We start from the raw sequence: 27,844 nt of genomic DNA, 5'->3' as shown, positions 1-27,844 counted from the left end.
TCTGGTTCCCTCTTCTATTTCCCTACTTTTGCCTCTTCTCGACTGCCAGTCACCTCACTGGTGCCTCTCCTTCCCTTTCTCCTATTGTCCACTTTGACAGATTACTTCCTCTCCATCCCTTTACCTTTCCCACCCACCTGACTTGTCTATCACCTTGTTGTCGTCCTTCTACCTTTTTATTGTGGTGTCTTCCCCCTTTCCAGTCTTGAAGAAAGGTTTCAGCCCGAAATGTTGATTGTATTCATTTCCATTAATGCTGCCTGACTGAGTTCCTCCAGCATTTTGTGTTGATTTGGATTTTGATTTCCAGCATCTGCAGAATTTCTTGTGTTAATTGACTGCAAAGTGCTTTCAGATGCTCTGATAGCTCCCTAGTGTCATAAGAAGGAAGTCCTACAGTGTCAGATGTACCTACCGAATAAGATGTTAAATAATTCCAGGCTGGTATAGAGTGCTGAGAGATCTTTTTGAACAAGCTATTGACCCTGATTGTGTTTTTAAGAGAGATAACGTGGTAACAGGCCCTTTTGGCCCAATGAGCCCATACTGCCCAATTGTACCCTTGTGACTGATTAACCTACTAACTTGTCTATCTTTGGGGTGTACAACCAGAGCATCCCAAGAAAACCCTCGTGGTTATGCCGAGAGCATACAATCTGCTTACAGACAGTCGTGGGTATTGAACCCTGGTCACTGGCACTGTAATAGTATTATGCTAACCATGCTATGGTGCTGCCTCATAAGTATTTATTGCTCTGTTAATATTTATCCTTCCTCTCTAAAACAGATCATTTTGTTACTATTGTAAGAAGTTCCCTAATTAATTTGCTACCATTCCACTTTAATTACAACAGTGACTACACTGCAGTAAGTTTTATGGATGTAAGGATAAAACTGCAGATGCTGAAATAACCGAAACCAGTTACTTTTGGATCAAATACCCTTCATCAGAACTGATAAAGAAAGTTGGTCTCTGTAGCTTAGAAAGGGTTAGTGGTGGAGAGGAATAGCAAGCACAAATAGCCAGTCCTGATACAAACAGAAACTATAAATTATATGAAGTTAGAGAAATTGATAGTGTCCCAGGTATGTGTTCCTCAATTTGTTGAGTCTCACAACTGTGCAGGAGGCTATAAACTTCAGTGTAGGAAGGGGAATTAATATAGCGGGCAACAATTCCATTCACTTCCTTATCTTATTCCAGTTCCTCCTGGCAGGACATACTATTCACATACCCAAATCCAGACTCTGGGAAAAGACTTCCTAATCTGACCTTTGTCATGGCAAGGTACAATCCTGTGGATAAGAAAAAGATTCAAGATGTCTCAACCACATGAGGAAAAATAATAACCTTAACTGGTCTGTGGGAATCCTTGGTCCATCACTGCTTAATGGAGGTGTTTGGGATGATACTGAGAACCTTGTTCATTAATCAGCACGTCAAAAGTTAGTGTATCTGGTGGAGCAAGTGCATCACCCACCAGTCAAGCAACATACAATACCACCTATGGTAGTGTGTAGTTTTCACACTGGTCCCGTCAGTCACTCCAAGAGAAGGCAGTTATCAAATATCAGGTGTGACTAGGTTGCTGTTTTTTTTCTTGGCCTCCTTGTAATCTCAAACTGAAGAAGTCAATTGCATATGCATCTGTACTGTAGTATCACATGAGCAATTGTGGGATTGTAGAACCGCGTCGAGTGGCTGCTTCTGCGTTTTCTCCACAAAGCTGTGAGTTCCACTTCAATTATTTCACATTCAATGTTACTTTAAAGAACTACCATTTATACCTTTGCATTGACTGCTTTTAAAAGCATTTTTTCAAACATGAGCACAGTTCCCTCTGCATTACTCTATACATTTATGATGTGTTGCACAACTTCAGTTGTCTGCATAGTCTAGTTATCATTTTTTTTTATTGCTGGTGCGAACAGAATTGTTCCTGTAGTGTCTTCTGTAGCCTCTAATCATCCTAGGATGTTACTGTTGCCAGTCGTTTCTCTAATGTGTCAAGTCTTCTGTAATGTAGCTGTGAAGAGGCTTGGTTTATAAAATCAATTGTTTTACATCTATCATAAAACTATCTTCAGATGCTCATTCCACAGATGCTTCCTTTGCCTTGTCCCATGTTTTGATCTTGACCTAGTAGTGAGCAATGTGTGACTTGTGCATGTACATGCTTATCTACCCAAATGTGAGTGCATTATATTTAAGGGAAAATTTCAAGCAGTAGGTGGTCTGTGGGCTGCTTTCCAAATCTTGCATTGTGCTGGAAAATTCTTGGAGCAGTACTTTCAATACTCAAACACTTGTCTCCAACCAACTCTTCAGTTGTAATATTTGCATAAACTGCTTATGAAGTGATCTCAGAAGAACTTGGTGAACTTAGCCTTGTTCAGTAATTCTTTGTTGACTGTTTTATAACCTCTTAAGCTAGCAAACTTGTCTGCCTTTTGTTTTCAGTTGATGGTCTTGTATGCACCGATTTGCAGTCTGCTGTTCTCTTCAGCCTTAACTTCATGGATCCTATTGATGTGCTTTAATAACTGAATCTTCTCAAATTTCCAAAGAATTTTGAGCTGGGCTGTGTAGTACAGTTGTCTACGATGTCAATTTGCAAAGCAGCGCATAATGTATGTGCTATGGAGTCACAATATTCTGCAAGACATCTTTTTCTTAGGGCAGTATTTGAGTTTGTTGGATCATTGTTACTGGTCACATGTATGTGCCTGATTCAAGAGAAGATGCAGCTAAAAAGTGTGGAGAATCCTGAGACTGGAATCTAGCATTGTATTTTTACTCTAATACTTCAAATTGAGAATTGTTTTTTCTTAAATACAAGTTATATTTTCACACAGATGCCCTACTGCTTGAATTTTTCCACAAATGTGGAATAAGCACCTGAAGGCAGTTACACTGATCCAGAATACTCAACTTGCTGTGACCAGAAATTGGATGCAGAACTGAGTTCAAAATTACAAATATGAAGAATCTTCAAATTAATTTGTAACTGTGAATTTAAAAGAATAATTCTTGACTGATTATAGATAGCAACATCTATGGATCTAAGATTGTATTATGTAAAATTTTGTAATCTGCACTTCGGAGTAATGTGTCTCTCATCTAAAAGGGAAAGGAATGCATTTCCTTTTTTAGCCTGCTGAGCAGACTATTGCTGACTGTTTTGGAAGTGAACACAAGTTTCCATTAATAAGTTGATTTGAACTGTTCACCTTGGACTAAATGGTACCTGGGTGCACAAAGTGCAGACAACAGCCCAGAGTTTAACATTCAATTTATTCTGCTGTACTTTCCAATGAGTTATTTTAACTTCAAACAAGCTTTTTAGCTATGTAAATATAGATACCTACCACTCAAGCTATGTTCCCAAAGTGGTGAAATCTGTGCTACAGTGGTCATTATAGCAGCATATTTATTTGTGCTACTGTGCTGGTAACCTGGTACAAGCTCAGTCCTCTGGTGCCAGTGATCAGATACAAAACTCCACTCCTGCTGTGGTGCTGAGAACTGATTGTAACCCTTTCCTGCTGACTCCTTGTCCTCCATCCTTGGCTGCTAAGCTGGAGCCCGAATCAATGATCACTGATATATAAAGTTGTGCAGCCAAACAAGTATGGGGAGATGGCTGCTTCAGGTTCAACAGGAGATGGAGAGATGCTGTAGGATTTGGGCAGTCTTGATCGTGACTCCTGTGGCCCACACACTGTCAGCAAGAGTAATCTAGATCCACCTGTACTTCTCTCCCCAGTGTGTCCCACAGTAGTCCTCAGGCAGATTTTTGACATTGAAGCAGACTATTCATTGTGCAAACATGCCAACATAAGGTTTTGTTCTATGATCCTTGCACAGCTGTGGACAACAGTAATGGCTGGGATATATACCAAATTCCCACTATGCACCCTATCAATACCTGATTGACTGCCATGGCCCTGCCATCAATTGCTGCTGATAGATCTTGAGGTTCAACAAAAAGACCTAGTCAAGCAATTTTGGGAATACACTGGCTGATCTAATTCTTTAGTGTTCAAGTCACTTGAATCAAAAAGGTGGCATTTCCTGTGCAGTATGTAAACAGTTAGTGGTTCAATTTTCTCATCTTTCTGTATCCCAAAGAGCAATAGGAGTAAGTGGACAAGACACTGTAGTAGTGTTGTTCCATTTGGTTCTGTACTTTTGGTGTGGGTTGAGGATCGTTGTGCAATGCTGTCCCATTAATATGGTTGGGGAACATTTTCTAAGCCTAATGTCAAGACTTCATTTAAAGCAGGAATGAAGCTATTTGGAGTATGGTTATATCTCGTATAGGGATGCAATTTTGTGACTAAATCTTGAAAATAGGACTAAGCCATTTGGAGATGTCTATTCTATATCTTTTCAATTATTTCCATGGGAAACATGACAGCTAACTTCTGCATAGCAAGTTCCACAGCAGCAGTGTGAAATGACCTGTTAATCTGCTTTTATTAATTAATGCATTGCAGGTTAGATTGGCCCAGACTAGGGAAAAAGTGTTCTTAAAAGTGGGAGCATTGATTCCTTGGTTAATATCTCTTGCTGTATTGCAGTGTTAGCCCAGATTTTCCAAGTGACTGCAGTGAAATTTGAAACCACATTCTGACTTGGCAAGTGTACGACTTTGTTTCCCTGCCTTCCTTAGGTTTCTGATTTGGTGCAAAATGGCTTGCCGTCATGGTTGAGGGATGTAGGATTTTGTTTCTGTTCAAACCTTTCTCAAAATATAACTTAGAATATAAGGTAATATACCACTAACACAGTGCTTAGTTTTGCGGTTTCTAAGTATGTATATGTCACCGCATGCTACCTTGAGATTCATTTTCTGGAAGGCATTGACAGGAAAATTTAAAAATAGAATCTGTGAAGAGCTAAAGGACTGTCAACCAATGTGCAAAAGGAGGCAAATGGCAAATAAAGTATTTAAATATATACTGTGTATCTAGTGATATGTATTATATATAATATATACTAAGTTGAGTTGAATCTGACAAGCAGAACAAAGATCAAATGAACCCTCAATATTTGCTAGTAAATTTTTTTTGAAGTTCTCTTGGATTTGCCCTAACTGGAACCAGCATTTATTTGATCATGTGGATTAATAGAATATTGGTGAAGGAGGCAGGGTGGTGGGAATGAGCTTTCCAGGGAAGGAAATGAGTTTTAAATTTTAGTTGGTTAGCCACCAACTGGAGATATTCAGACCTCATGCAGTGGAGTATGGAACTGGCCTTTTGCAGACTGCAAGTTGAGCAAGGTTAGTATCTGCAGCAGCTAAACACCATAGTCTTCCTCTTAGTTTCAGTCAGTCACTTAAGGAGATCGAAGAGACTTCCATTTAATGCTAATTATAGCCTATTTAGTTAATCTAGTGATACAGCACAGAACAGGCTCTTCCAGCCCAATAAGCAGTGCTACCCAGCAACCCACGTATTTAACACTAGCCTAATCACAAGACAATTTACAATGACCAATTACAGTTGGTCCTCCTTATCCATGAGGGATTAGTTGTGGGACCCCTGGTGGATACCAGAAAACATGGATGCTCAAGTCCCTTATTCAACCTGTCTCAATATGGTGGATCTTAGGACCCAGTGGAACCCCGGACCCTTATTTAACCTGTCTCAGTGCGGTGGGCATTAGGACCCGGTGGCGGAGCTCTGAATCTGCAGTGTTTCTGTTCACGAAAATAATCACGATCGCGATTTAAAATAAAGTGGAAATATTAAAGCAATCAGAAAAAGGTGAAATGCCATCAGTCATTGGAAAAGTGTTAGGCTACGGTCGGTCAACGATCGGAACAATTTTAAGGATAAAATGAGAAGGGCCCCGCACAATTAAAGCTACAATTATTACTAAGCAACGCAGTGGTTTAATTATTGGGTTTTGGGCTTTTGATCCTCCACATCAACCTGGCAGGGATGGACAGCGCACTCGGGAGCAATCTGTCACTGGATTGAACTCGGGAACTTCCGATCCCGAGCCCGGCGCTGAAACATACGTTTAAGTATTTTATATGCATAGAAAGTTAAAGTATATACTAAGACAAACGTTAGACGCTAAATAATACCAGATGTACCTGTTCCAACTTAGTAAGAGAACTTCTGTTTTTTTGATCCGGATCCACGATAACCTACGCACATCCTCCCGTACACTTTAAATCATCTCTAGATTACTTATAAATACCTAATACAATGTAAATGCTATGTAAAATAGTTGTAATACTGCATTGTTTAGGGAATACTGACAAGAAAAAAGAAGTCTGTACATGTTCAAACAACAAGTGCTGGAAGAGCACTTCCGGGTTTTCATTCACGCATGCGGAACTCGCAGATAAGGAGGGCCAACTGTAACATACTAATCAGCACGTCTTTGGATTGTGGGAAGAAATCGAAGCACCCGGAGGAAACTCATGGGGCTGCGGAGAGCGTACAAATTCTTTACAGGCACCACTGGAATTGAACTCCGAACTCTGACTCCCTCAGCTGTCATAGTGTTGCTAACCGCTAGCTACTGTTTCATCCTTTTGAGCTCGGTGCTTAACAGCCACTGTAAAAGTACAACTGCAAATTTATACTTGCGTTTCCCCCAGGCTCACGTGATGACCATATAGTTTAGTCTATTACAGTATTGGTCAGTATGCTAGGAAAGGCTGCCTTAATTCCTGTAATGTATTGTTGTCTTCTGTCTGATGGTAAATGGAGCCTGGATGTAACAAGTACTTGAAATTTGGCAATCTAGCAGTGCAATCCTTGCTGCTCCTGTGGAATGTGAGGCTAGATTGTGGAGTAAGCCCACAGTCTTGTGAGTGGACAACAATACAATCCATTGAACCATGGCTGATAGAATAAACTATTTCGGAAGGAAAATTCCTACTTTTCCACTCATCCTGTTTGTGGCTTCATGAAATCTGGCAACTGGCCTTTTCTGCTTTGAATGCATCTGAATATTTTAGTTGGAGAGCTGTTGGTCTTAGAAAAATATTGACACAAGATACCCATTCAAACCGGGGGATAAGTTTATCTGTTGACCTCCAGCTACTCTGGACCAGGGGTCCCCAACCTTTTTTGCACTGCGGACTGGTTTAATATTGACAATATCCTGCAGACTGGCTGACTGGGGGGGTGTTCAAATAGGGTTAGACTCACCTCAACATGTCTTTTACAGTTAGGGTTCCCAACTTTCTCACTCCCAAATAAGGGACAAAAGTAGTAGTCAAATCCCGGGACACTTCACCCCAGGAAAGACTACCATGACCATGAAGCCTTGCGCAGGCACCTGTGTGCGCATGCATGACATGCGCATGTGATGTGATGTGCGTGTATGTGCCGATTTCCCCCCCCCCACAAACTGGTTTTGCCTTCATCTTCCTGACTATACTGTATGTACATTATTTCTACTTTATATAGGCTGTGTATTTATCATATTATTCCCGCTTTTACTATATGTTAGTGTTATTTTAGGTTTTTTGGTATTTGGTAGGTTAATTTTTGGGTCTGGGAACGCTCAAAAATTTTTCCCATATAAATTAATGGTAATTGCTTCTTCGCTTTACGCCATTTTGGCACGAAAGGTTTCATAGGAATGCTCTACCTTAGCAGGGGAAATACGGGACAAACCAATTTAGCCCAATATACGGGATGTCCCAGCGAATACGGGACAGTTGGCAACCCTATGTTCAAGTTCAACAGTATGTGACGGAATGAGGAAAGGTGCAGCTGACTCGTATCGTTTCCTCGCGGCCCGGTAGCACGTGCTTTGCGGCCCAGTACTGGTCCGTGGCCTGGTGGTTGGGGACCGCTGCTCTGGACAGTTAGTTCATTTTTCCCATTTTATTTACTGTGTTGCAGTTATCTGTGGATAGTTTTAGTAGGTTACTGCCTGTTATGCCACCAGTGTTTAAGGCAGCAATGGAGGTATTCCATCTGTCTGTCCTTGGACATCCTCTCTATTGTGTCCCAAGTGTGGTTCTGTCTTGACAGTATGGTGCCAAGTTGTCTTTGGTCTCCCACGTTTCCTCCACCCTTCAATGAAGTCTTGATGGAGTTTGCCTCCCTTCTCACGATGTGCTAAGCCATCTTTAGCACTTCCTCATGATGATTGTGGCCACGTCCTCTTGATGGCACTGAGGGAGTAGAGCATCGTTGGAGATTATTTTTGGCCAAAAAATATGTAGGGTCTTCTGGAGGCTCATGGTGTGGAGTGGCAGCTTGGCAAGGTTGTTCTGTCATACACCAGCATTCTGGCTCATGTAAGAGGGTGGACAGAACACAGCTCTGGTATACCTTCATCTTGGTGTGGATGCTGTACTTGGTTGGTCCCCATTTGTTGCTCATAGGTTTGAAGATGTTCCTAGCTTTGAATCTGCACTGGATGTCCTCGGTCATCCTATCCTGCTGAATGATGCTGCCCAGTTAAGTGAATCTGCCTGTGCTGGGTAAATTGATGCCATGTTCCTTGACGAGAGAAGGACATTGGGGGGTCATGGTCTCAGTCTTTCTCTGGCTGACTGAGTCCGGCCTGTCCACCAGAAGTACACAGGTACTGAGTTCTCTTGCTTATGTTGGTATGTGTGATAGTAATGCAAGGTCACCTGCAAAGTCAAGGTCTTCTAAAGTAGCCAATAATGCCTCTATCTGTCAGTCACCAAGTTAAATAGTTTCTGTCTTGACTTCAGAGTTCAAATTGCAGTTCCAAACTGTGCTGGTGAAGTTAGTATAGATGCTTTGGATAAGCGGGATAATTTTGGAAGGGATCCCATATGATCTGAGAATTTGCCAGAGGCTATCCCTGTTACTGCCATCAAAGCCTTTTCAAAGTCTATGATATTCATATAGAATTATCTGCCATTTGTGCACTGTTCTATGTTTCAGTGTGAATGTGGATAGTTTGTTTACTTAGTAAAACTGGCACTATTTTGGGTGCATAACTTTCATTGTTAATGAAAATGGGTTTGTATAGGTTGTTAAAAGCTCAGGTTTTTTGACTACTTTTACTCAAAGCAACATATTTTGGTTTAATGTATTAGGCTATCTTTGTATTAAATCTAATAACTTTCCTGTTTATCTGTGGATGGGGTAAACTCCAGAGGTGATCTTTGATTGGGGCTTGAAACTTGAGCTGTTACCTCTGAGCAAGCCAAGTCTCAGCTGTTATTTGTACAGCAAAGTTTGGCTAATTGTCTGTAACAGGCTGCATGTGTGCTATTTTTCTATAGTTTTTGCAGGCAATTACTTTATTTGAGTGAAGGAAATGAATCTTCAACTACATGTGTATATACACTTTAAAGCAGTGTTATGGCTTGAAAGCGTAACAGGAATTGAAGTTATTTGGAGTACATAGAATGTCACCATGCAACTTGTATGTTCAGTTATGAAATACTATGTAAACACTTCAAGCTGTAGCATATTACTATGCTTAGTTCATAACACCATTGTCAGCTCTATTCACTAGGCATGGGGCCATTTGGCATTAAATCCTTACACTCTGCATTGTTTAGTGGCAAATTACTTTATTAGGCAGCTGCTGAAGTTTTCTGAATTTTAACTAATCTTGGGTAATATCTTTGTTAAAATTCAGGAAATTTCAGCAGCTGCCTAAAAGTAATTTAGCTGAATATGCATATTATTTGTATATTGTCCCTTGAATCTTATAAGTAATGAGTTTTGTTTTGCTTTGCAGTGAATTTTTGAATAACCGAACAATGCAACTACTATAAGAATTTTAGGAATTCTTCCTCACATCCCAATCAATAGGTTGGATATGACCAAAGATATAACTGATCATATTTTGGTTAGCTTCTCCATCCTCTCCTAGGGCTTATTTGAGGTTTAAGTATAGTAAAACTATCATAATTCCTGATCTAGCTATTTGGATATCTTTACCACAGCCCTCTCTGCTGCTTTAATCCGGCTTTTCACTCTCACTCATGTTATACCAGCTATTGTTCTTTCTACAGACACAGACACACACCCACCCACCACTCAATTTTGTTGAGTTTCTCTAGCACAAGGGTTCCCAGTCTGGTCTGTGGCATAAAAAAGGTTGGGAACCCCTGCTCTAGCACGTTGTTGCTCTGGATTTCAATATTCAGTATCCGCACTCGTGTCCAGATGCCAAACCAACACTATTAGAAATCACTTGGAAATCAATTAACTTGCTCCTTCTTCCTCACTCCTTTTTGGCTTATTTGGGCCATGGTTCCCACATTTAAATTGACCAGGTCCCATTTCCTGTGCTCCCTTGAAACTTGTAGGTTCACTGGAAAATATACTTTCACTACACAGTGTAGTGAAATGAGAGGGGTATTCAGAGAATGAGTCCAACAAACTCTTCAGCACCATGGACCTCAACGTCAGATTGACTTGCACTGTGCAGTAATGGTTCCAGATTTTAATACCGTATTTTCAAGAGGTGTAATACAGATCAACTTCTCCTTCTGAGCAACTGACCATTTACAAATACCATTTTATTTTTCAGGTCCTGCGATGGTTCTAAGATTTCGTAATGTTTTTCCGTACGCCCTCCCTGGAGTGTTGGCCCTCTTTGGCTGGTGGTGGTACATCACCCGTAAGAAAAGCCATGCAAACAGCTGCAATAAGCAGCTTCCCACTGTGCCAGAGAAAAGCAACAAGATTGGGGGAGAGAATCATGCTACTGTAGAGGATGGTACGAATGAAATGGTCACTGCTGCCAAGAAATATAACCAGAAGGAAAGTGTGGCCAAGATGCAAGTTGTGCCAACTTTACAGGCTGAAGCACTAGGAAAACCAGATATTGCTGCAAATTTGTTCCTGGATGCCAGTGCAGAAAAGAATGCTCAAAAATTGGTACTGGACTCTTCTCAAACCCAAGAAGCTCTTTTCATGCCCAATGTGCAAGGCCCCATTCAGGTATCACCCAAGCTTGAGAAAGATGGCTACCTCCATCAAATGATGGATAAAACCACTCTTGGTTCTTTGGAAACACGACAGTCCTCAGTCTACAATGTTACAAGTTCTCCATTCTCTATTGCAAAGTCTTCTGATAACCTGGAAGCCAAAGGAAAAACTGACAAAACTTTACCAAAACTCACTACAGCAGCTCCTACAGAATGTGAACATCTGGTGTCTGACCACCATTCCATGGAAAGGCCTGAACCAGAAGGTGAAAATTCAGGAAATACAACAGAGCCACCATGTTTCAAGACGGCACTCAACAGTGTTGGTATTAGTCCCTATTTAACTCAAGCTGGTCTTCGCCAAGAATCTGAGCAGGGAAGCCAATTCCGTAAAGAAACTTGCTTCACTGATGACAGTGTGTCCACTGAACCAATTGACAAACGAGTTAATCTGGATAAGATTGAAGAGGCCGCTGCAGATTTGATCTCAGAGGTAATAATGGCTGCCAAAGAAGAATTGTTTTCTTCACGGCTGGGTCCTTGTGCAGAGGGAGAGTGCACAACTGGAGTGGAAAATAACAAGCTGACAAATTCCACAGTATTGCCTGTGGCTAGAGATGCACGTGAAGTATGTGCTGAGTTAAGGGAGGTCACTGAAGAAAAATATAAGACAGAAGTAACACCAAAGAGCATGATACCAAAGGAGAGGGCAGCTAAAGACTTGACTGAAGAGATCTGTAAAGATGAAGAGCAGGGCCATTCCACGGAGTTGACCATCTCCAAAGTACACGGCAACTCTTTGGAAGAAGCTAATCCAGTAGCAGAAGATTCTGGTTTCAGTGTCTGTCTCTCAGAAGATGGAGTTGATGGAGAATATCTACCCGAAGCCAATATGGGTCTATGCAACCTAGAAAACCATAAAGGCTTGTTGAGTAATTGCCAGGCAACCAACGTTCAAAGTGACCTGACTTGCACGGAGAAGCTTGGAGGGCCAAAGATGTTATCAAGTGAAACTGATGTGAAAGAAAGTGTTTCAAAGGATTGTGCTAAAGTTGCACCTGGGAGCACAAGTCAGGTGTGCACAGAGGAGTTGCAGCCCGGACCAGTTAATGACAAGTCTTCAGAGGAATTGAACATTGTCACAGAGGATTCTGGATGCAGCGTTTGCTACTCAGAAGATATATCTGGAGGAGATCTGCCACTTAGCGTAGTAGAAAGCACACTAGAAAATACAGACACACTACATAACTCTGTAGCTGGAGAAGATTCCTCGGGGCAAGACCCAAAACATGGACATAAATCTACACTCCAAGACGACACTAAACTCTCGCATGCCAATGGAGGTCAAGAGGAAGCTGCTAATGGGGCTTCCCACTTGCTGCTTGAAATGGAGTATGATCATTCTGGAGGTAAATAACAAATTTATCTTAACACTAATGTAAATGAGTCTATAAGGTGTTTATGGTGCATCACGATCACTCTTGGTCAATTGTCCCAATTAGAATATGCTTCATTTTAGTAGTGTATCCTATCTTTGTGAAGTTCTGTGCATAAATCTGGAAAGAATTTGTTTTAAGTTAAAATCAAGGAAGTGCTGGTAGGATTGTGAGTCAACAGCAAAACAGCCTTTCCCAGCCTTTCCAATTGACCATAATCCCTCATTATATAGGAGTAGAATTAGTAAATTTGCCCATTGCCATTCCATCATTTCAGCTTGTCTTGTTTATTAATTATTGTACTGCCCTGCACTGTTTTGTGCAGGTCTGTAGTCTAGTGCAGTTTTTAGGTTGTTTTGCGTAGTCTAGTGTAGCCTTGTGCTGTCTCACATAGTCTAGTGTAGTTTTGTTGTTTCGTGTAGCACCAGGGTCCTGAAGGAACATTGTTTCGTTTTTACTGTGTACTGTACCAGCACTTTATGGTCAATGACAATAAACTTGACTTATTATCCCTCTTAACTCCATTATCCTGCCTTCTCCCCATAACCCTTCATGCCCCATCAGCCTCCACTTTAACCCCAATGACTTGCCCTTCACAACCATCTGTGGTAATGAAATTTTTAAAAGTTATTCCAAAAAGTGTCAGATTTAAACTCTGTTCCCGGTTGGGAGATCAACTTCGTTTTCAAAGTTAACCATGAGGTGAGGAAAATCCTATAGAGTTGTTCCCAAACTGTTCAAACCTTCAGTTCTCAAATGTTTTAATGAACCAGGCAAGTGTGTTGCTCTCAATTGCAACATTGTCAAACTGCAATATGTGAATACAAACTTCTATGATTTGAATCAGTTGTACTCTCTCTCCTTCACCTCCTAGGAGCATTAGTAATAACTGTTAAAATAGCCTTTTTACCTACGTATTTTTACTGTATGTTGATCTTAGGCAAACAGCCTGGCTAGATCAAGAAAAGACTTCAGCACACTATATCTATGCTGGCCATGATAGCAATTAAATGAATTCCATCTACCTGAACATCGTCTGTTGCCCTCTTCCCTGCCTATTCATGTCTTAGAATACTCTTAAATGTTGCTATCATAACTGCTACCACCTTCCTTGGCAGTGCATCCCAGGCATCTACTGCTAGGTATATTGAAAGAATTTGCCTTGCTCATCTTTTAAACTTCCAATCACCTCATGCCCGTTAGTGTTTGACATTTCTACATTGGGGCAGGGGAAGAATCAGCCCTATCTGTTTCATTTCATGTAGTTTCGTCAGGTCACCCCTCATCCTCCAAAAGTAAACAATCCAAGTCCAATCTTTCATTATAACTAATACACATCATCTTGGTGAACCCTTTCTGCAAGAAGACATTGTGTTCTTACTATAGTGTAGTGCAGTGTGAGCATAATGATTTGCACAATGCTACAAACATGACCTGACTGTGTTTTTACACGGTTACAACATGACTCTTACCTCTTGTACTCTATAGCCAATGAAGCAAACATGCCAAACACCATGTGCCATCCTAGCCACTTGTGCTGTCGCCATGGAGAGCTATGGACTTGTACCCCAAGATTCTTTTGTACATCGATTCTCACAGGATCCTACCATTTACTGTTGACTTATTTCTTGTGTTGCATTTTTGAAGTTAATTACCTCATTTTGTCCATAACAGGGCTTGCCCTTTCCCTAAATATCCTTTTGCTCCTATAGAATGCATTGGGATTCACCCAGATCATTAGGATATTTCGAGGTCCCTCTTGACCTTCCTAATTTTAAGTTCTTTCTGCATTCTATTTGCCTTGTCTGATTTCAGCCTCCTAAACCTCATACTACCTTCAACTTTTTGATTAAACTTATAATATCCCCTCTCAGGGTTTCCATCCTTTCACTGAACATGATGTCTTTGAATTCCAGTTAACTGGCACCTTTTTTATATAAAAAAAAGCTCCCTCAAGTCAGATGTGGATGTACACTCAATCTGCTGCTCCCAAGGCCTTTCGGCCTGAAATGTTGAATGTTTATTTCTACCCCCCCCCCCAACGTAGATAATGACTGACCTGAGTTCCTCTAGCATTTTGTTGCCCTCAAGTCAATTTTTAGTGATGTAATTAGCCTTCCCTCCCTCCTCCTCTCTCTCTCCTCCCCCCCCCCCCCCCCCCAAATTTAGCACTTCTACCTTAGGATCAGTCTTCTCCATAGCTAGGAAAGCTTGCAGAATTGTGATTGCTGTTCACCTGGCCAGCCTCATTTCCCCAATAAGCTCTTGTGTGGTCAGGTACTTGGATTGTTTACGTTTTGAAGAAACCCTAGATATGCCTACCAAATTCTGTTTACACTAAGGAGTTGTAGTCTACATAGGGAAAGTTAATTTCACTGAATATAATAGCCCTCTTTCCACGTCCTTCCATAGTCTGTCTGTATGTCTCATTAGTTCCTAGTGATGTCGAGGCCTATAGTGTAACTCCGTTATTGTGACTGCACTATTCTTACTCGAGGTTCTATCAGTTGATGCTCCGTTAATGCTGCCATGGAAGCAACAGTGCTGTTGGGTGCACTTTTTATCCTCTAACCAAGGAAAAGGACACTTACAAGTTTAATTTCGTCATTCAACCGTACACAGCCGCAGGGTCCAAAAGGTGCAAAACAGTCTGTTTATGTCACATGCTGCACCTAAAATAATAATGAAATATTATAGGAAAAAGTATTCTGTAGATGTACAAGTTGACATAGTGCATACACAACATATAGCTAAATATATAATAGTATTAGTGCTACTGGCACTGCCATAAATGTGTGCTGAGTGGTAGCAGAGTGGTCATAAATCTTTCAGCCTGGGGGAAGAAGCTTTTCCCTAGCCCTGGGGGGCGCTGTCCTTGTTCTGGGGTGCCTTCGACCTGATGGTAGGAGGTCAAAGATTGTGAAACGGATGAGACAAGTCTTCACAATGCTGAGGGCTCTGAACGCAAAGCTGCTGATGTATTTCCTGGATGCGGTCCATCAGTTAATGTCCTTTTTCATTCTCTCAAATCTCCTCCACTGCTCTCCTGATTTTGTCCAAAGCTGAATGAATTGAAAATCTGCTCACTGAACCAGCAGTCATCCAGATGTCTGATCTGATGGTGCTTGCATGTTTGATCAGTGAGTATATAGAAATTGTACCAGACCTTTTTTAAATTGGTGCTTGGATGTCTAAAAGTCCCATCCTAATTCAGGCCAGGTTATAACTAGAGCTTGCCAAGCTTTCAATAGGATCTCATTTTCTCACTCATACAGTCTCAATTAGAGAAATGTTTAAGATTGAAGCATCTCCTAACATTAACTTCAGTAGCCTGTTTATTGCTATCATTGAAACTGGGGAAGTTGGTTTCAAATGCTAACAAGGTTGTTTCTGATATACAATGAATACTTGGAACTGATTTATCAATTGGGTAACTGTAATGGTCAGACATGCTATAAAAGAGTAAATGAAGCCATTGGCTTTCTAGACAATGTCTCTTGATTATGGCCAGAACTCCATTTCCCAGCTTGGTACATCTGTACTAGGTCAGTGACAATATAACATTGTATTTGCTTTTGTATTTCACAATGCAAGCATTGCTGTGAGCTGGTCTGTTAGTCACCCTGTTTGAGGTTCGGGTTTAAGAGCAACGTGAGCCTTTGGCTTTTGTGGGATTATATCCCTGTATTTCATTGTTTTTTCTTTCACTGAGTCCTTTTTATATAAATGGACTTCCTGAATTTTTATTGCCTACAACACTGCCATTACTTGCAGCTTAAAGCATAGGCAAGTTATTCATTTCAGTTCTGTTACACTACCCAGCTGAATCATTTCACTGCTGTAACTTCGTTAATTGCTTTGGCTTTGTTATAGAATAAAATTCACAAGCCCAAGAAGCATTTAATTCTATTACAGTTCCGTGTGAACTGAGATTCAGATACCCAACCATCAGATTCCAGGTTTACTTCAGTGCTCACCCTTGATGACCCTCAACTGTGTAGCTTTAATTTTCCTTTTGGGAAGATGCATCTTGTAGTGTAAACAAAGTCACGAGAGAGAGAGAGAGAGAGAGAAGTGGTGTATTCAACAAAAACGTACAGCAGGCATCTTATTGAGACCCTTTCAGAGTAAGAGGCCTGATCGACCCAATATTATGACATTTTATATGCTAAAGATCAAAGGAAAATTCTGTACTTAGAATGTATCTACAGTACTTATTACGTAACTTTCACACCACCACCTTCACACCCACACTCCAGACAACCAAAATAGATGTTAGTCTTCGTTATTTGGTGTTTCAGTTAATTGCCATTCACAGCTCTAGGAACGTATTGCCCAGAGCTGCATTTGAAATTTAATCCATGTTCAGGTCTACTACACCCCAAGTCCAAATGTGTTCCAACACATCTCATTAGGTTCATCCAACAATCAATTTTGGTTGCTTGATATGATCTATGAATGATAATGGCTTTCTTTGTGGTCTGTACCTGTACCTGGTCTTTAAGATGGAAAAGAACCTGACTCTGACAAGTGTAGATCACCTTTGATTCTTCTGTGCAATCGTGGTGGGATGTGTTTATACACTGTCAAAAGATGCTATTGAACCTCGATGTTTGGCAGTGCTCAAATCTTGGTTATTCCACCAGTCTAGGCAGCTAGGGCAGCAGTAATTTACTGAATGCTGGGGACTGCACAACTGCATGCTGCTTCATGATAAAACAATGACATTGTTCTAAAGTTCTTAATATATCTTTGCTAATTAAGCTAAGTATAGTTTGTGGATAACTGAATTTTAATGTGTTTGCCAGCTTCAGATGTAAATAGCATGGATTCAAATGATAGCGGCTGTACAGCAGGTGGTGCAGAATGTCAGAGCAGAGACACTACGAAAGGCAAAACTGAACTTATCATCTGGGAGGTACAGGTGCCAAAGGTAAACTACACATTTCAATGTTGAACTCCTGATATTCAGAGATTGTCGTATGCCTCTTGATTGACTAAGCAATCAAGTTTACTTAAGAACTAGGGCTATTTATTTGTTCTTGAAGACTTCCTTAGCTGAAAATATTCAGACGGAATTGCTTATGATGACACTTAGTCTGTTTATTTCAGTGTGACCCCTTAATTGAATTCTGAGTGATTAGTTTTCAAATCTGCTGACTAATTGAAGCAGATGCTGGTCAACCTCAAATGTTTTAAAAAATACACTGAGGTCACCTTGTGGAAAATGGTTGCTATTGCAAATAAACTTCTGACTCATGTATAAGCTGGACTTGCTGTCGCCATTCTGGTGGTATTGCTGGGTGACAGGGAAAGGATAGAGCTGCAAGAGGAATTGGCGTGTTTATTTGTTCCATGGACTGCAGTCAGTCATTACAACACTGCTAACTGCTTGGGCAGTTGAACCGTAAAAGCTGTTTGTCTCAGCTGTCAACGAACCACGATTGACTGAAATTAGAAATACAAACGATTCTTCAGATGTTGGAAATCCAGGGCAACAGACAAAATTACTGGAGAAACTCTGCAGATCAGGCACCATCAATGGAGGAGAATAAGGTGGAGGGAGGAGTAAAGCTGGCAGGTGAAGCCAGGTGAGGGGGGTAGGTAGGTGGGTGGGTGGGTGGCTGGGGAGGGGGTCGAAGTGAGAAGCCAGGAGGTGATGGGTGGAAAAGATAAAAGGCTAAAGGAGGAAGAATCTGATAGGAGAGGAGACTGGACCATGGGAGAAAGCATAGGCTGGTGGCATAAGAGTGAGGTGATAGGTAGGTGAGAAGAGAAGGGATAAGAGGGGAGCCAAGATAGGGAATGGAGAAAAAGAGGGGGAGAGAAATTATTGGAAAAGAAAAATCTGCACACTGTCATGTTGGAGGGTGCTCAGATAGAATGAGGAGTTTTTCCTTCCAATTGGAGTGGCCTCATCGTGGTCTTGGATGAGGCCATGGATCAACATGTTAGAACTAAATGGGTGGCCACTGGGAAATCACTAGGAATTACACTTGTGCTGCTGTTAAAGGAAAGCAAAGAAAAATTGTTTCAAGGTGTGGCTAGTTGTCAGTTTCACTAATGTTGGGTTGACCAAAGCAGCCTGCATAATCAGAGCCTGCTCACCATGGGTATCCTCTCTTCTCATCTCTCCCATCAGGCAGAAAATACAAAACTTGAAACCACATGAAGGACAGCTTTTGCCCCACTGTTAAAAGACTATTAATAGATTCCCTAATATGATAAAATGAGTTTATGACCTCAGTCTATCTTGTCATGACCTCGCACCTGATTGACTGTATTGTATTTTCCCTCTAACACCTTATTCTGCACTATTTCACTTTGGATGTCTCAACTCAGTGCACTGTTATACTGAAATGATCTGTATGAACAATATGCAAGAAAGGTTTTCCACTGTCTTGGTACATGTGACAGTTTACCAAGATTGATTTAAATGTGGAGTGAATAAAATAAGCTTGGTGTAGGTTTACTGTTAATGGTCCTTATTAGTTTGGAATAGACTTGCCTTGAGCATGGAGCACTACCCAGGAAGAGGTCCTTTGGCACACAATTGACCATTATACTAAACTGCACACCTGCTATTGATTTGGTGGGCCAAAGTACCTGTTAGTGCTGTATGAAAGGTCGAATTTCCAAAAGGTGGATTGACCAACGGGCAATTTCACTTGTAAAATTTCACACTAAAATTGAAGGAGCTGTGGGATTAATCTTGTATTCAACTACTGTGTCATCTACCTGCAGGAAAGACAAGGTAGAAACATAGAAAACCTACAGCACAATACAGGCCCTTTGGCCCACAGTTGTGCTGAACATGTCCCTACCTTAGAAATTACTAGGCTTACCTATAGCCCTCTATTTTACTAAGCCCCATGTACCTATCTAAAAGTCTCTTAAGAGACCTTATCGTATCTGCCTCCACCACTGTTGCCGGCAGCCCATTCCACGCACTCACCACCCTGTGTGTGTGTGTGTCTATATATATATATATATATATATATATATATATATATATATATATTAACTAACTAACTTACCCCTGACATCTCCTCTGTACCTACTCCCCAGCACCTTAAACCTGTGTCCTGTTGTGGCAGCCATTGGGAAGAAGCCTCTGACTATCCACATGATCAATGCCTCTCATCATCTGATACACCTCTATCAGGTCACCTCTCATCCTCCATCGCTCCAAGGAGAAAAGGCTGAGTTCACTCACCCTATTCTCATAAGGCATGCTCCCCAATCCAGGCAACATCCTTGTGAATCTCCTCTGCACCCTTTCTATGGCTTCCACATCCTTTCTGTAGTGAGGCGACAGGGCTGAGCACAGTACTCCAAGTGGGGTCTGACCAGGGTCCTATACAGCTGCAACATTACCTCTCGGCTCCTAAATTCAACTCCACGATTGAAGGCCAATACACTGTACGCCGCCTTAACCACAGAGTCAACCTGTGCAGCTGCTTTGAGTGTCCTATGAACTCGGACCCCAAGATCCCTCTGATCCTCCACACTGCCAAGAGTCTTACCATTAATACTATATTCTGCCATCGTATTTGACCTACCAAAATGAACCACTTCACACTTACCTGGGTTGAACTCCATCAGCCCAGTTTTGCATCCTATCAATGTCCGGCTGTAATCTCTGACAGCCCTCCACACTATCCATAACACCCCCAACCTTTGTGTCATCAGTAAACTTACTAACCCATCCCTCATCCAGGTCATTTATAAAAATCACGAAGAGTAGGGGTCCCAGAGCAGATCCTTGAGGCACTCCACTGGTGACTGACCTCCATACAGAATATGACCCGTCTACAACCACTCTTTGCCTTCTGTGGGCAAGCCAGTTCTGGATCCACAAAGCAATGTCCCCTTGAATCTCATACCTCCTTACTTTCTCAATAAGCTTTGCATGAGGTACCTTATTGAATGCCTTGTTGAAATCCATATACACGACATCTACTGCTCTTCCTTCAACAATGTGTTTAGTCACATCCTCAAAAAATTCAATCAGGCTCGTAAGGCACGACCTGCCCTTGACAAAGCCATGCTGACTGTCTCCAAATGTTCATAAATCCTGCCTTTCAGGATCTTCTCCATCAACTTACCAACCACTGAGGTAAGGCTCACTGGTCTATAATTTCCTGGGCTATCTCTACTCCCTTTCTTGAATAAAGGAACAAATCCACAATCCTCCAATCCTCCCGAACCTCTCCTGTCCCCATTGATGATGCAAAGATCATCGCCAGAGGCTCAGCAATCTCCTCCCTTGCCTCCCACAGTAGCCTGGCGTACATCTCATCCGGTTCCGGCGACTTATCCATCTTAAAGCAACACACATCAAAGTTGCTGGTGAACGCAGCAGGCCAGGCAGCATCTCTAGGAAGAGGTACAGTCGACGTTTTGGGCTGAGACCCTTCGTCAGGACTAACTGAAGGAAGAGCTAGTAAGAGATTTGAAAGTGGGAGGGGGAGATCCAAAATGATAGGTGAAGCCAGGAGGGGGAGGGATGGAGCAAAGAGTTGGACAGTTGATTGGCAAAAGGGATATGAGAGGATCATGGGACAGGATATAAGAGGATCAAGAATTCCTCGTGTTTGCGACTTATCCATCTTGATGCTTTCCAAAAGCTCCAGCACATCCTCTTTCTTAATATTTACATGCTCAAGCTTTTCAGTCTGCTGCAAGTCATCACTACAATCATCAAGATCCTTTTCCATAGTGAATACTGAAGTAAAGTATTCATTAAGTACCTCTGCTATTTCCGCTGGTTCAATACACACTTTCCCATTGTCACATTTGATAGGTCCTATTGTTTCATGCCTTATCCTCTTGCTCTTCACATTCTACAAGTACGCCTTGGGGTTTTCCTTAATCCTGCCCACCAAGGCCTTCTCATGACCCCTTCTGGCTCTCCTAATTTCCTTCTTAAACTCCTTCCTATTAGCCTTATCTTCTAGATCTCTAACATTACCTAGCTCTGAACCTTTTGTAAGCTTTTTTTCTTTACTAGATTTATTACAGCCTTTGTACACCACGGTTCCTGTACCCTACCAGAACTTCCCTGTCTCATTGGAATGTACCTATGCAAGACTTCTCTCAAATATCCTCTGAACATTTGCCACATTTCTTCTGTACTTTTCCCTGAGAACATCTGTTTCCAATTTAAGCTTCCAATTTCCTGCCTGATAGCCTCATAATTCCCCTTACTCCAATTAAATGCTTTTCTACCTTGTCTGTTCCTAACTCTCTCCAATGCTATTGTAAAGGAGATAGAATTATCACTATCTCCAAAATGCTCTCCCACTGAGAGATCTGACATCTGACCAGGTTCATTTCCCAACACCAAATCAAGTACAGCCTCTCCTCTTGTAGGCTTATCTACATATTGTGTCAAGAAACCTTCCTGAACACACCTAATAAACTCCACCCCATCTAAACCCCTTGCTCTAGGGAGATGCCAATCAATATTTTGAAAATTAAAATCTCCCATCGCGACAACTGTTATTACAACACCTTTCCAGGATCTGTTTCCCTATCTGCTCCTTGATATCCCTGTTACTATTGGGCAGCCTATAAAAAGCATCCAGTAAAGTTATTGACCCCCTTCTTGTTACTAACTTCCACCCACTGAGACTCCGTAGACAAATCCCTCCATGGCGCCCACCTTTTCTGCAGCCGTGACACTATCTCTGTTCAACAGTACCATGCCCCCACCTGTTCCCTCCCTCCCTGTCCTTTCTGAAACATCTAAAACCCGGCACTTGAAGTAACAATTCCTGTCCCTGAGCCATCGAAGTCTTTGTGATGGCCACCACAAAAAAGTACAGAGAAAATTTACAAGAATGTTGCCAGGTCCAGAGGACCTGAGTTATAAAGAAAGATTAAATAAGTTAAGTCTTTATTCCTTAGAACGTAAAAGGTTAAGAGATTTGATAGAGGTGTACAAAATTGAGGGGTATAGATAGGATAAGTGCAAGCAGGCTTTTTCCACTGAGGTCATGGGTTAAGGCTGAAGTTTTAAGAGGATTGTGAGGGGAAACTTCATTGAGAGTTGTGAGTGGAACAAGCTGCCGGTGCGAGATCATTAAAGATGTGTGCAGTGATTGTATTGCAGTTAAGGACACAAGATCTTAGTAATGGAATATGTATTTCATTTGAAGAATGTAACATTTCTGTGGTAATCCTTATGGGCAGAATGTTCTGCCTGTAATTTTCTAATTCATGTACTGTTCTGTTCACAGCATCTGGTTGGACGGTTAATTGGTAAGCAAGGACGGTACGTGAGTTTCTTGAAGCAGTCCTCTGGTGCCAAGATTTACATAACCACATTGCCTTATACACAAGATTTCCAGATCTGTCATATAGAAGGTAGGTCAGGAATGTGTCTATTATGCACAGGCAAGAACTGACTGAGTGCGAGATGTCTGCCAGTAAAGATTCAAGTTTACTTATTGCATGTACATTAAAAAGTCAAGTGAAATGCATCATTTATGCTAACAACCAATACACCCTCATGTGCTGGGCAACTTGTAAGTGTCACCACACATTACCGTAGCAACAGAGCCTGCCCACAATGCTGGACAGTTATGGTGATAATCGAGTCTCTTGAATCAGTTGAATCACTCAGGGCTTAATGTCTATGACTCATTTACTGAAATGTTCAGCCTTTAATTTCTCAGACAATGGCTTTGTACTTGGCAGATGTTTTGACCTGCTCAGTCAGTTCTAAAGGTGTTGGGTTTACTTTTACTTTTATGGGTTGTGTAATTAATGAGACCAGGGTAACCAAATAGTGCTTGAGCATCTGTTTAGAATTCCTTGGTTTGTTAGTGCTTAAACTTCGTTGCAGTTTACAATCTTCAAATAAGATGATGGCAGCTTAATGCCACAGGAATTGATGTTGGAGTCTTGTTTTATATTCAGATCATTAAAGAACTGTGGCTTAACTAACGTGCTTGCAGAATTTGGTGTAATTCTCTTTATATTAGACACCCACTTAAAGGCCATAGGAAGACAGGATCAGAATTAGGCCACTTGTTCAGAGTCTGGCCATCATTCATCAATCCCATTCTCTTGCCTTCTCCCTGTAACCTTTGATGCCTTTACAAAACAGACTTTGCTTTAAATATACCCAATGCCTTGGTCTCTACAGCCATATATTGCAATGAATTCCACAGATTTATCATCCTCTGGCTAAAGAAATTTCTCCTCATCTCTGTTCTAAAGGGATATCTTTCTTTCCTGATGCTGTGTCCCCTGCTATTCAAAACATCCTCTACACATCCATTCTGTCACCTTTCAATATTAAGTCATTTTCAATGAGATTCCCTCTTCTCTCCCCCCCCCCCCCCCCCAGTCTTCTAAACTCCAGCAAGTGCAGGCCCAGGTGACATTAAATCTTTATTACTGGGATCATTCTCATAAACCATCTGTGGACCCACTCCACTGCCAGTGCACCCTTTCTTGGATATGATGCCCAGAACTGCTCTCATACTCTAAATGTGATCTGACCAGTGCCTTATAAAGCATCAGCATTACATCCTTGCTTTTGTGTTCTAGTCCCCTCAAAATGAATGCTGACATATTGTATTAGCTTTCCTTACTACCAAGTCAATATGCAAGTTAACATTCATTGAATCTTGCACTTGGACTCCCAAGTCACTTTGCACCAGATTTCTGACATTGCTTCCCAGTTAGAAATTAATTTACACCTTTATTCCTTCCACCGAAGTTCATGGCCATACACTTTCCTGCACTGTTCCATCTACCATTCTCCTGATCTGTCCAAGTCCTACAGATTCCATGCTTCCTCAACACTACCTACCCCTCCATCTATCTTTGTCATCCACGAAGTTGGCTACAAAGCCAGCAATTGTGTCATCCAGGACATTAGCATATAATGTGAAAAATAGCACACTCAACTACAAGGCAACACCAGCAGTTACTGGCAGTCAACCAGGAAAGGCCCGCTCAAGGAAACCCTCAAAAACCTCATCCATTCAGTAATCTCAGTAATTTTGCCTTGCCTATTGACTTGCAGGACAAAATATTAAATGAGGTAATGTGATTTTTTTTTTTTCCCTGCCTTTTAAATGAAATAACCTAAGCCAGTGGTTTTACAAAATGGCTTCACTTGGCTGCCCAGTCTTACGAGTTAAGGATTTAGCTGCAATTGCTAACTATCGTTGTGCAAGCACCGTATTGCTTGAGGTACTGTGTTTCGCATGAGGTACTAAACTGAGTAAGCATTTGCTTGCTGAATTGGAAACACTAAATCTCATGAAACCATGTCAAAGAGTTTTCCAATAATGTCAACATCCCCTGCCCTGAATTATCTGGTTATTTTAAAGACATGCCACATTTACTTATTTGACAAAACCAAAATTAAATTCCAAGTTTTTATTCTAAACAGGAAATCAACACCAGGTAGACAAAGCACTTGACCTGATCGGAAAGAAGTTTAAAGAGCTGGATCTTACAAACCTGTATGCTGCACCTCCATCTCTGACAATACCAGCATTGCCCATAACCTCATGGGTAAGTATTAACTATGCTAATACTGAAACATTAAGCCTAATTATGTTGTGATGGATGCCATATACAGTTGAAAGAAAAATTGTTAACCTTCTGCAATTACCTGATGATCAGACCACATTTTGAAGTTGCCAGCAGTGTTTGCAATGTGCCAAAGACTAACTTTAGAACATAGAATCAAAAGTTTACCACTGGGTACGTAGGTTAGCAAAGTGAATTGTCTGCCACAATTAACTTGCTTGAATGCCCTGGTCAATGAACCATACATCTGTTGTCTTGTTTATGGGTTCTGAAGAATTGGGGGAGACCAAGCAGGTAAAATTTATTTTCCCCCAATGATAGAGGGATCTGAATGCTGATTTTTAAAGTAGCATTTTTTTCAGAAATACACCCATACAGTTGATTAAGCTTTAATGGGCAATGCAGCTTTAACTCTTAGGATCTCAGGCTTTCCAGTCCAGATGCTAAAATACAATTGTTTAGTGAACCGGAGAAATTAGGAGTACATTTGAGGAATAAAAGAATGTATTTGACTGAGATGTTGAGGCAAATAATCTTATTTCAAATATTGAATTCATCTGAGCTTAGAATAGTTGTTTTGACTTGTATTGGCTGTAATGTTGCAGAAATGTACTGAAAAGTGGTGATAACTATTGAAGGCACTTGAATGTAGACAACTGAGTGTCACCATTAGTAGTAAGCATTTTTTTTTAAAAACAAGTACTTTTTTAAAAGCTGCTTAGCAGGGGATGGTCTCAATGTGCAGTGTGAAAAGGTTGCATGCTGTGAGTTTTCTGAAGGTCGGTTGTCAAGTGAATTATTGCACATTTAAATTGTAGGTTTAAATTATAGAGGGCCTTCATGCCAAGCCTGAAGGCTTGAAATTAGATGTGTAAATGTACATTGATTGACCTGGCAAATTTTGTTTTTAGTGGCTTAAATTTTAACTGTTTTGCACAGCTCATGCTTCCGGATGCTGTGTCCGTTGAAGTGCTGGTGGTGAATATCGTCAATGCAGGGCATATGTTCCTGCAGCAGCACACTCATCCGACGTGCCACGTACTACGTAGCATGGATCAACAAATGTTTCTTGTTTACTCTCAGCCAGGAATCCCAACACTGACACCTCCATTAGAAGTTAAGTATTTTTTCTTTGCTAATGTAGACATAATCTGAATTTAAGGTAGAGTAAGGTAGAAGCTGTGTAATGTAAAACATAGTGACCAGTCCATGGGACTCATTTCGTGCAATGGTCTTTCATTGACACGTACATGGGCCAGAAAATGGTATTAGCCAAAATTTGCATTACTTGTATACTTTTCTCAAGTTGCTACTTCAAATTATTTATCTAGAAGTCTTTAAGAAGTAAATAAGCAAAAAGTTTAAAAACTGTTTACCTGACCACTGAATTTGGGAGAATTGCTTTAGTTTTAAGATCAATGATAAATTGCCATGGTGCTTGCCATTGGTTGTGTATGGAAGAAATAACATTAAATGCTACCTATATCGTTCAACTTTGTGCTGTATATTATGCCCAGTTGCATCCCGCATGTTTCTAACCAGTTATGGTATCTTGGAATCATGTGGTTTGGTGTCACTGAGGAAACATCCCATGGTATCTTATAAAGCCCTATGGACCTTTCTCCCCCACCAATGGAGTTGCTGCTTTGCTGACTTCGAGTCAGGGAGCCTAATTCCCTTGCTCTTTTCAAAATGCATCAGGAAGGATTGCAAATTGATATTTTTTTTTTAATCTGCTTTATCATATTGGTATCCCACTCCCTCCCTGCTTCAGGCTTCTCCAGGGTTAACTTTCAGTGTTGATTTTATTTCTAACACTTGTCTCTTTGCAGCCAGTGCTTTATTTCACTGTCAGCCTTGGTGCTGAGTGTAATTTGGTGGCCAGTCTCAAAGCATGATGTGCTGCTGTGCCGTTAAGTGCAGTCATTTTCCAGGAGTCGGGTGATACTGTAGAAACTTGGCTTCTGTGGATGCATGTTGCACTTGTCTAACTTTTGCATGGTTTGCCAGTGACATGTTCTATTTCATTATCTTGAGAGTTGGCAACCTGGCTGTGAAAATGACAGCAGAGCTATCTAATTGGGCATGATTGCAGTGTGACAATAGGCAGCACTGTAGTTAGTAGACTTGCTTCTCAGCTCCAGTAACGCCAGCATCAGTCTTGATCTCAGAATCAGGTTTATCACTGACATGTTGTGAAATGTACTATTTTGCAGCAGGTCAGTGCAAAACAAAAAATACTCTTACAAAAAGAAATTTATTTAATAAAGTGCAAAAAGGACGAAGTGTTAATGGACCATTGAGAAATATGATGGCTGAAGGGAAGAAGCTGTTTGTAAAACATTGTTCACGCAGCCTCAGGCTCCTGTACCACCTGCGTGATGGTAGTAAGAAGAGGGCACACCTTGGCTGGTAAGGATCATTACTGATAGATGCCATCTTAAGGCACTGCCACCTTGAGGATGTCCTTGACGATGGGGAGGTTAGTGTCTATAATGGAGCTGGTAGAGTCTAAACCTTCTACAGCTCTTTCCCGATCCTGTGCATTGGAGTCTCCATACAAGGTGGTGATATAGCCAGTCAGCTCTCTATGGTACATCTGTAGAAATTTGCTGGAGTCTTTGACATACCAAATCGCCTTAAACTCTTAATGGTCTTTGTATGGAATCTGCACGTTCTCTCTGTGACCACAAAATTTTATTCCAGGTACTCTGATTTCCTCCTGTATTGCTATGGCATGTGGATTGATCAGTTAATTGCCCATTGTTAATTGCCTGAAGTGTGAAGGAGAGTTGTAGAGTCTGGAAAGAACTGAGAATGCAGGAGAGAAAGATAAGTAATGCAATGGCTATGCTGTCAAAGCTGTTTATCACAAGGATAATAATACAAGTCATGATACGGGCAGGTTTGGTGCTGCAGTACAACATGTAGTTTTCATAA

At 41.1% G+C, this 27,844-nt stretch overlaps 1 protein-coding gene across 3 annotated transcripts in view; it reads left to right on the top strand.

The window, feature by feature from the left end:
• Nucleotides 1-27,844, top strand: part of akap1b (A kinase (PRKA) anchor protein 1b) — a 54,223-nt gene that overhangs the window by 16,356 nt on the left and 10,023 nt on the right. For all 3 annotated transcript variants that reach the window (XM_072242990.1, XM_072242992.1, XM_072242991.1), the window contains exons 2-6: nucleotides 10,511-12,319; nucleotides 17,155-17,279; nucleotides 22,591-22,717; nucleotides 24,762-24,886; nucleotides 25,844-26,023. In XM_072242990.1, the coding sequence (XP_072099091.1) occupies nucleotides 10,519-12,319; nucleotides 17,155-17,279; nucleotides 22,591-22,717; nucleotides 24,762-24,886; nucleotides 25,844-26,023 (2,358 nt within the window). In that variant the 5' untranslated portion in view covers nucleotides 10,511-10,518. The remainder of the gene's footprint in view (nucleotides 1-10,510; nucleotides 12,320-17,154; nucleotides 17,280-22,590; nucleotides 22,718-24,761; nucleotides 24,887-25,843; nucleotides 26,024-27,844) is intronic.

The sequence above is a fragment of the Mobula birostris genome, chromosome 25 (genome assembly GCF_030028105.1).
Source record: "Mobula birostris isolate sMobBir1 chromosome 25, sMobBir1.hap1, whole genome shotgun sequence".
In the NCBI taxonomy this organism is placed as follows: Eukaryota; Metazoa; Chordata; class Chondrichthyes; order Myliobatiformes; family Myliobatidae; genus Mobula; species Mobula birostris.
The sequence above is the reverse complement of the archived record's forward strand: the minus strand, read 5'-3'. Positions and strand labels throughout refer to the sequence as shown.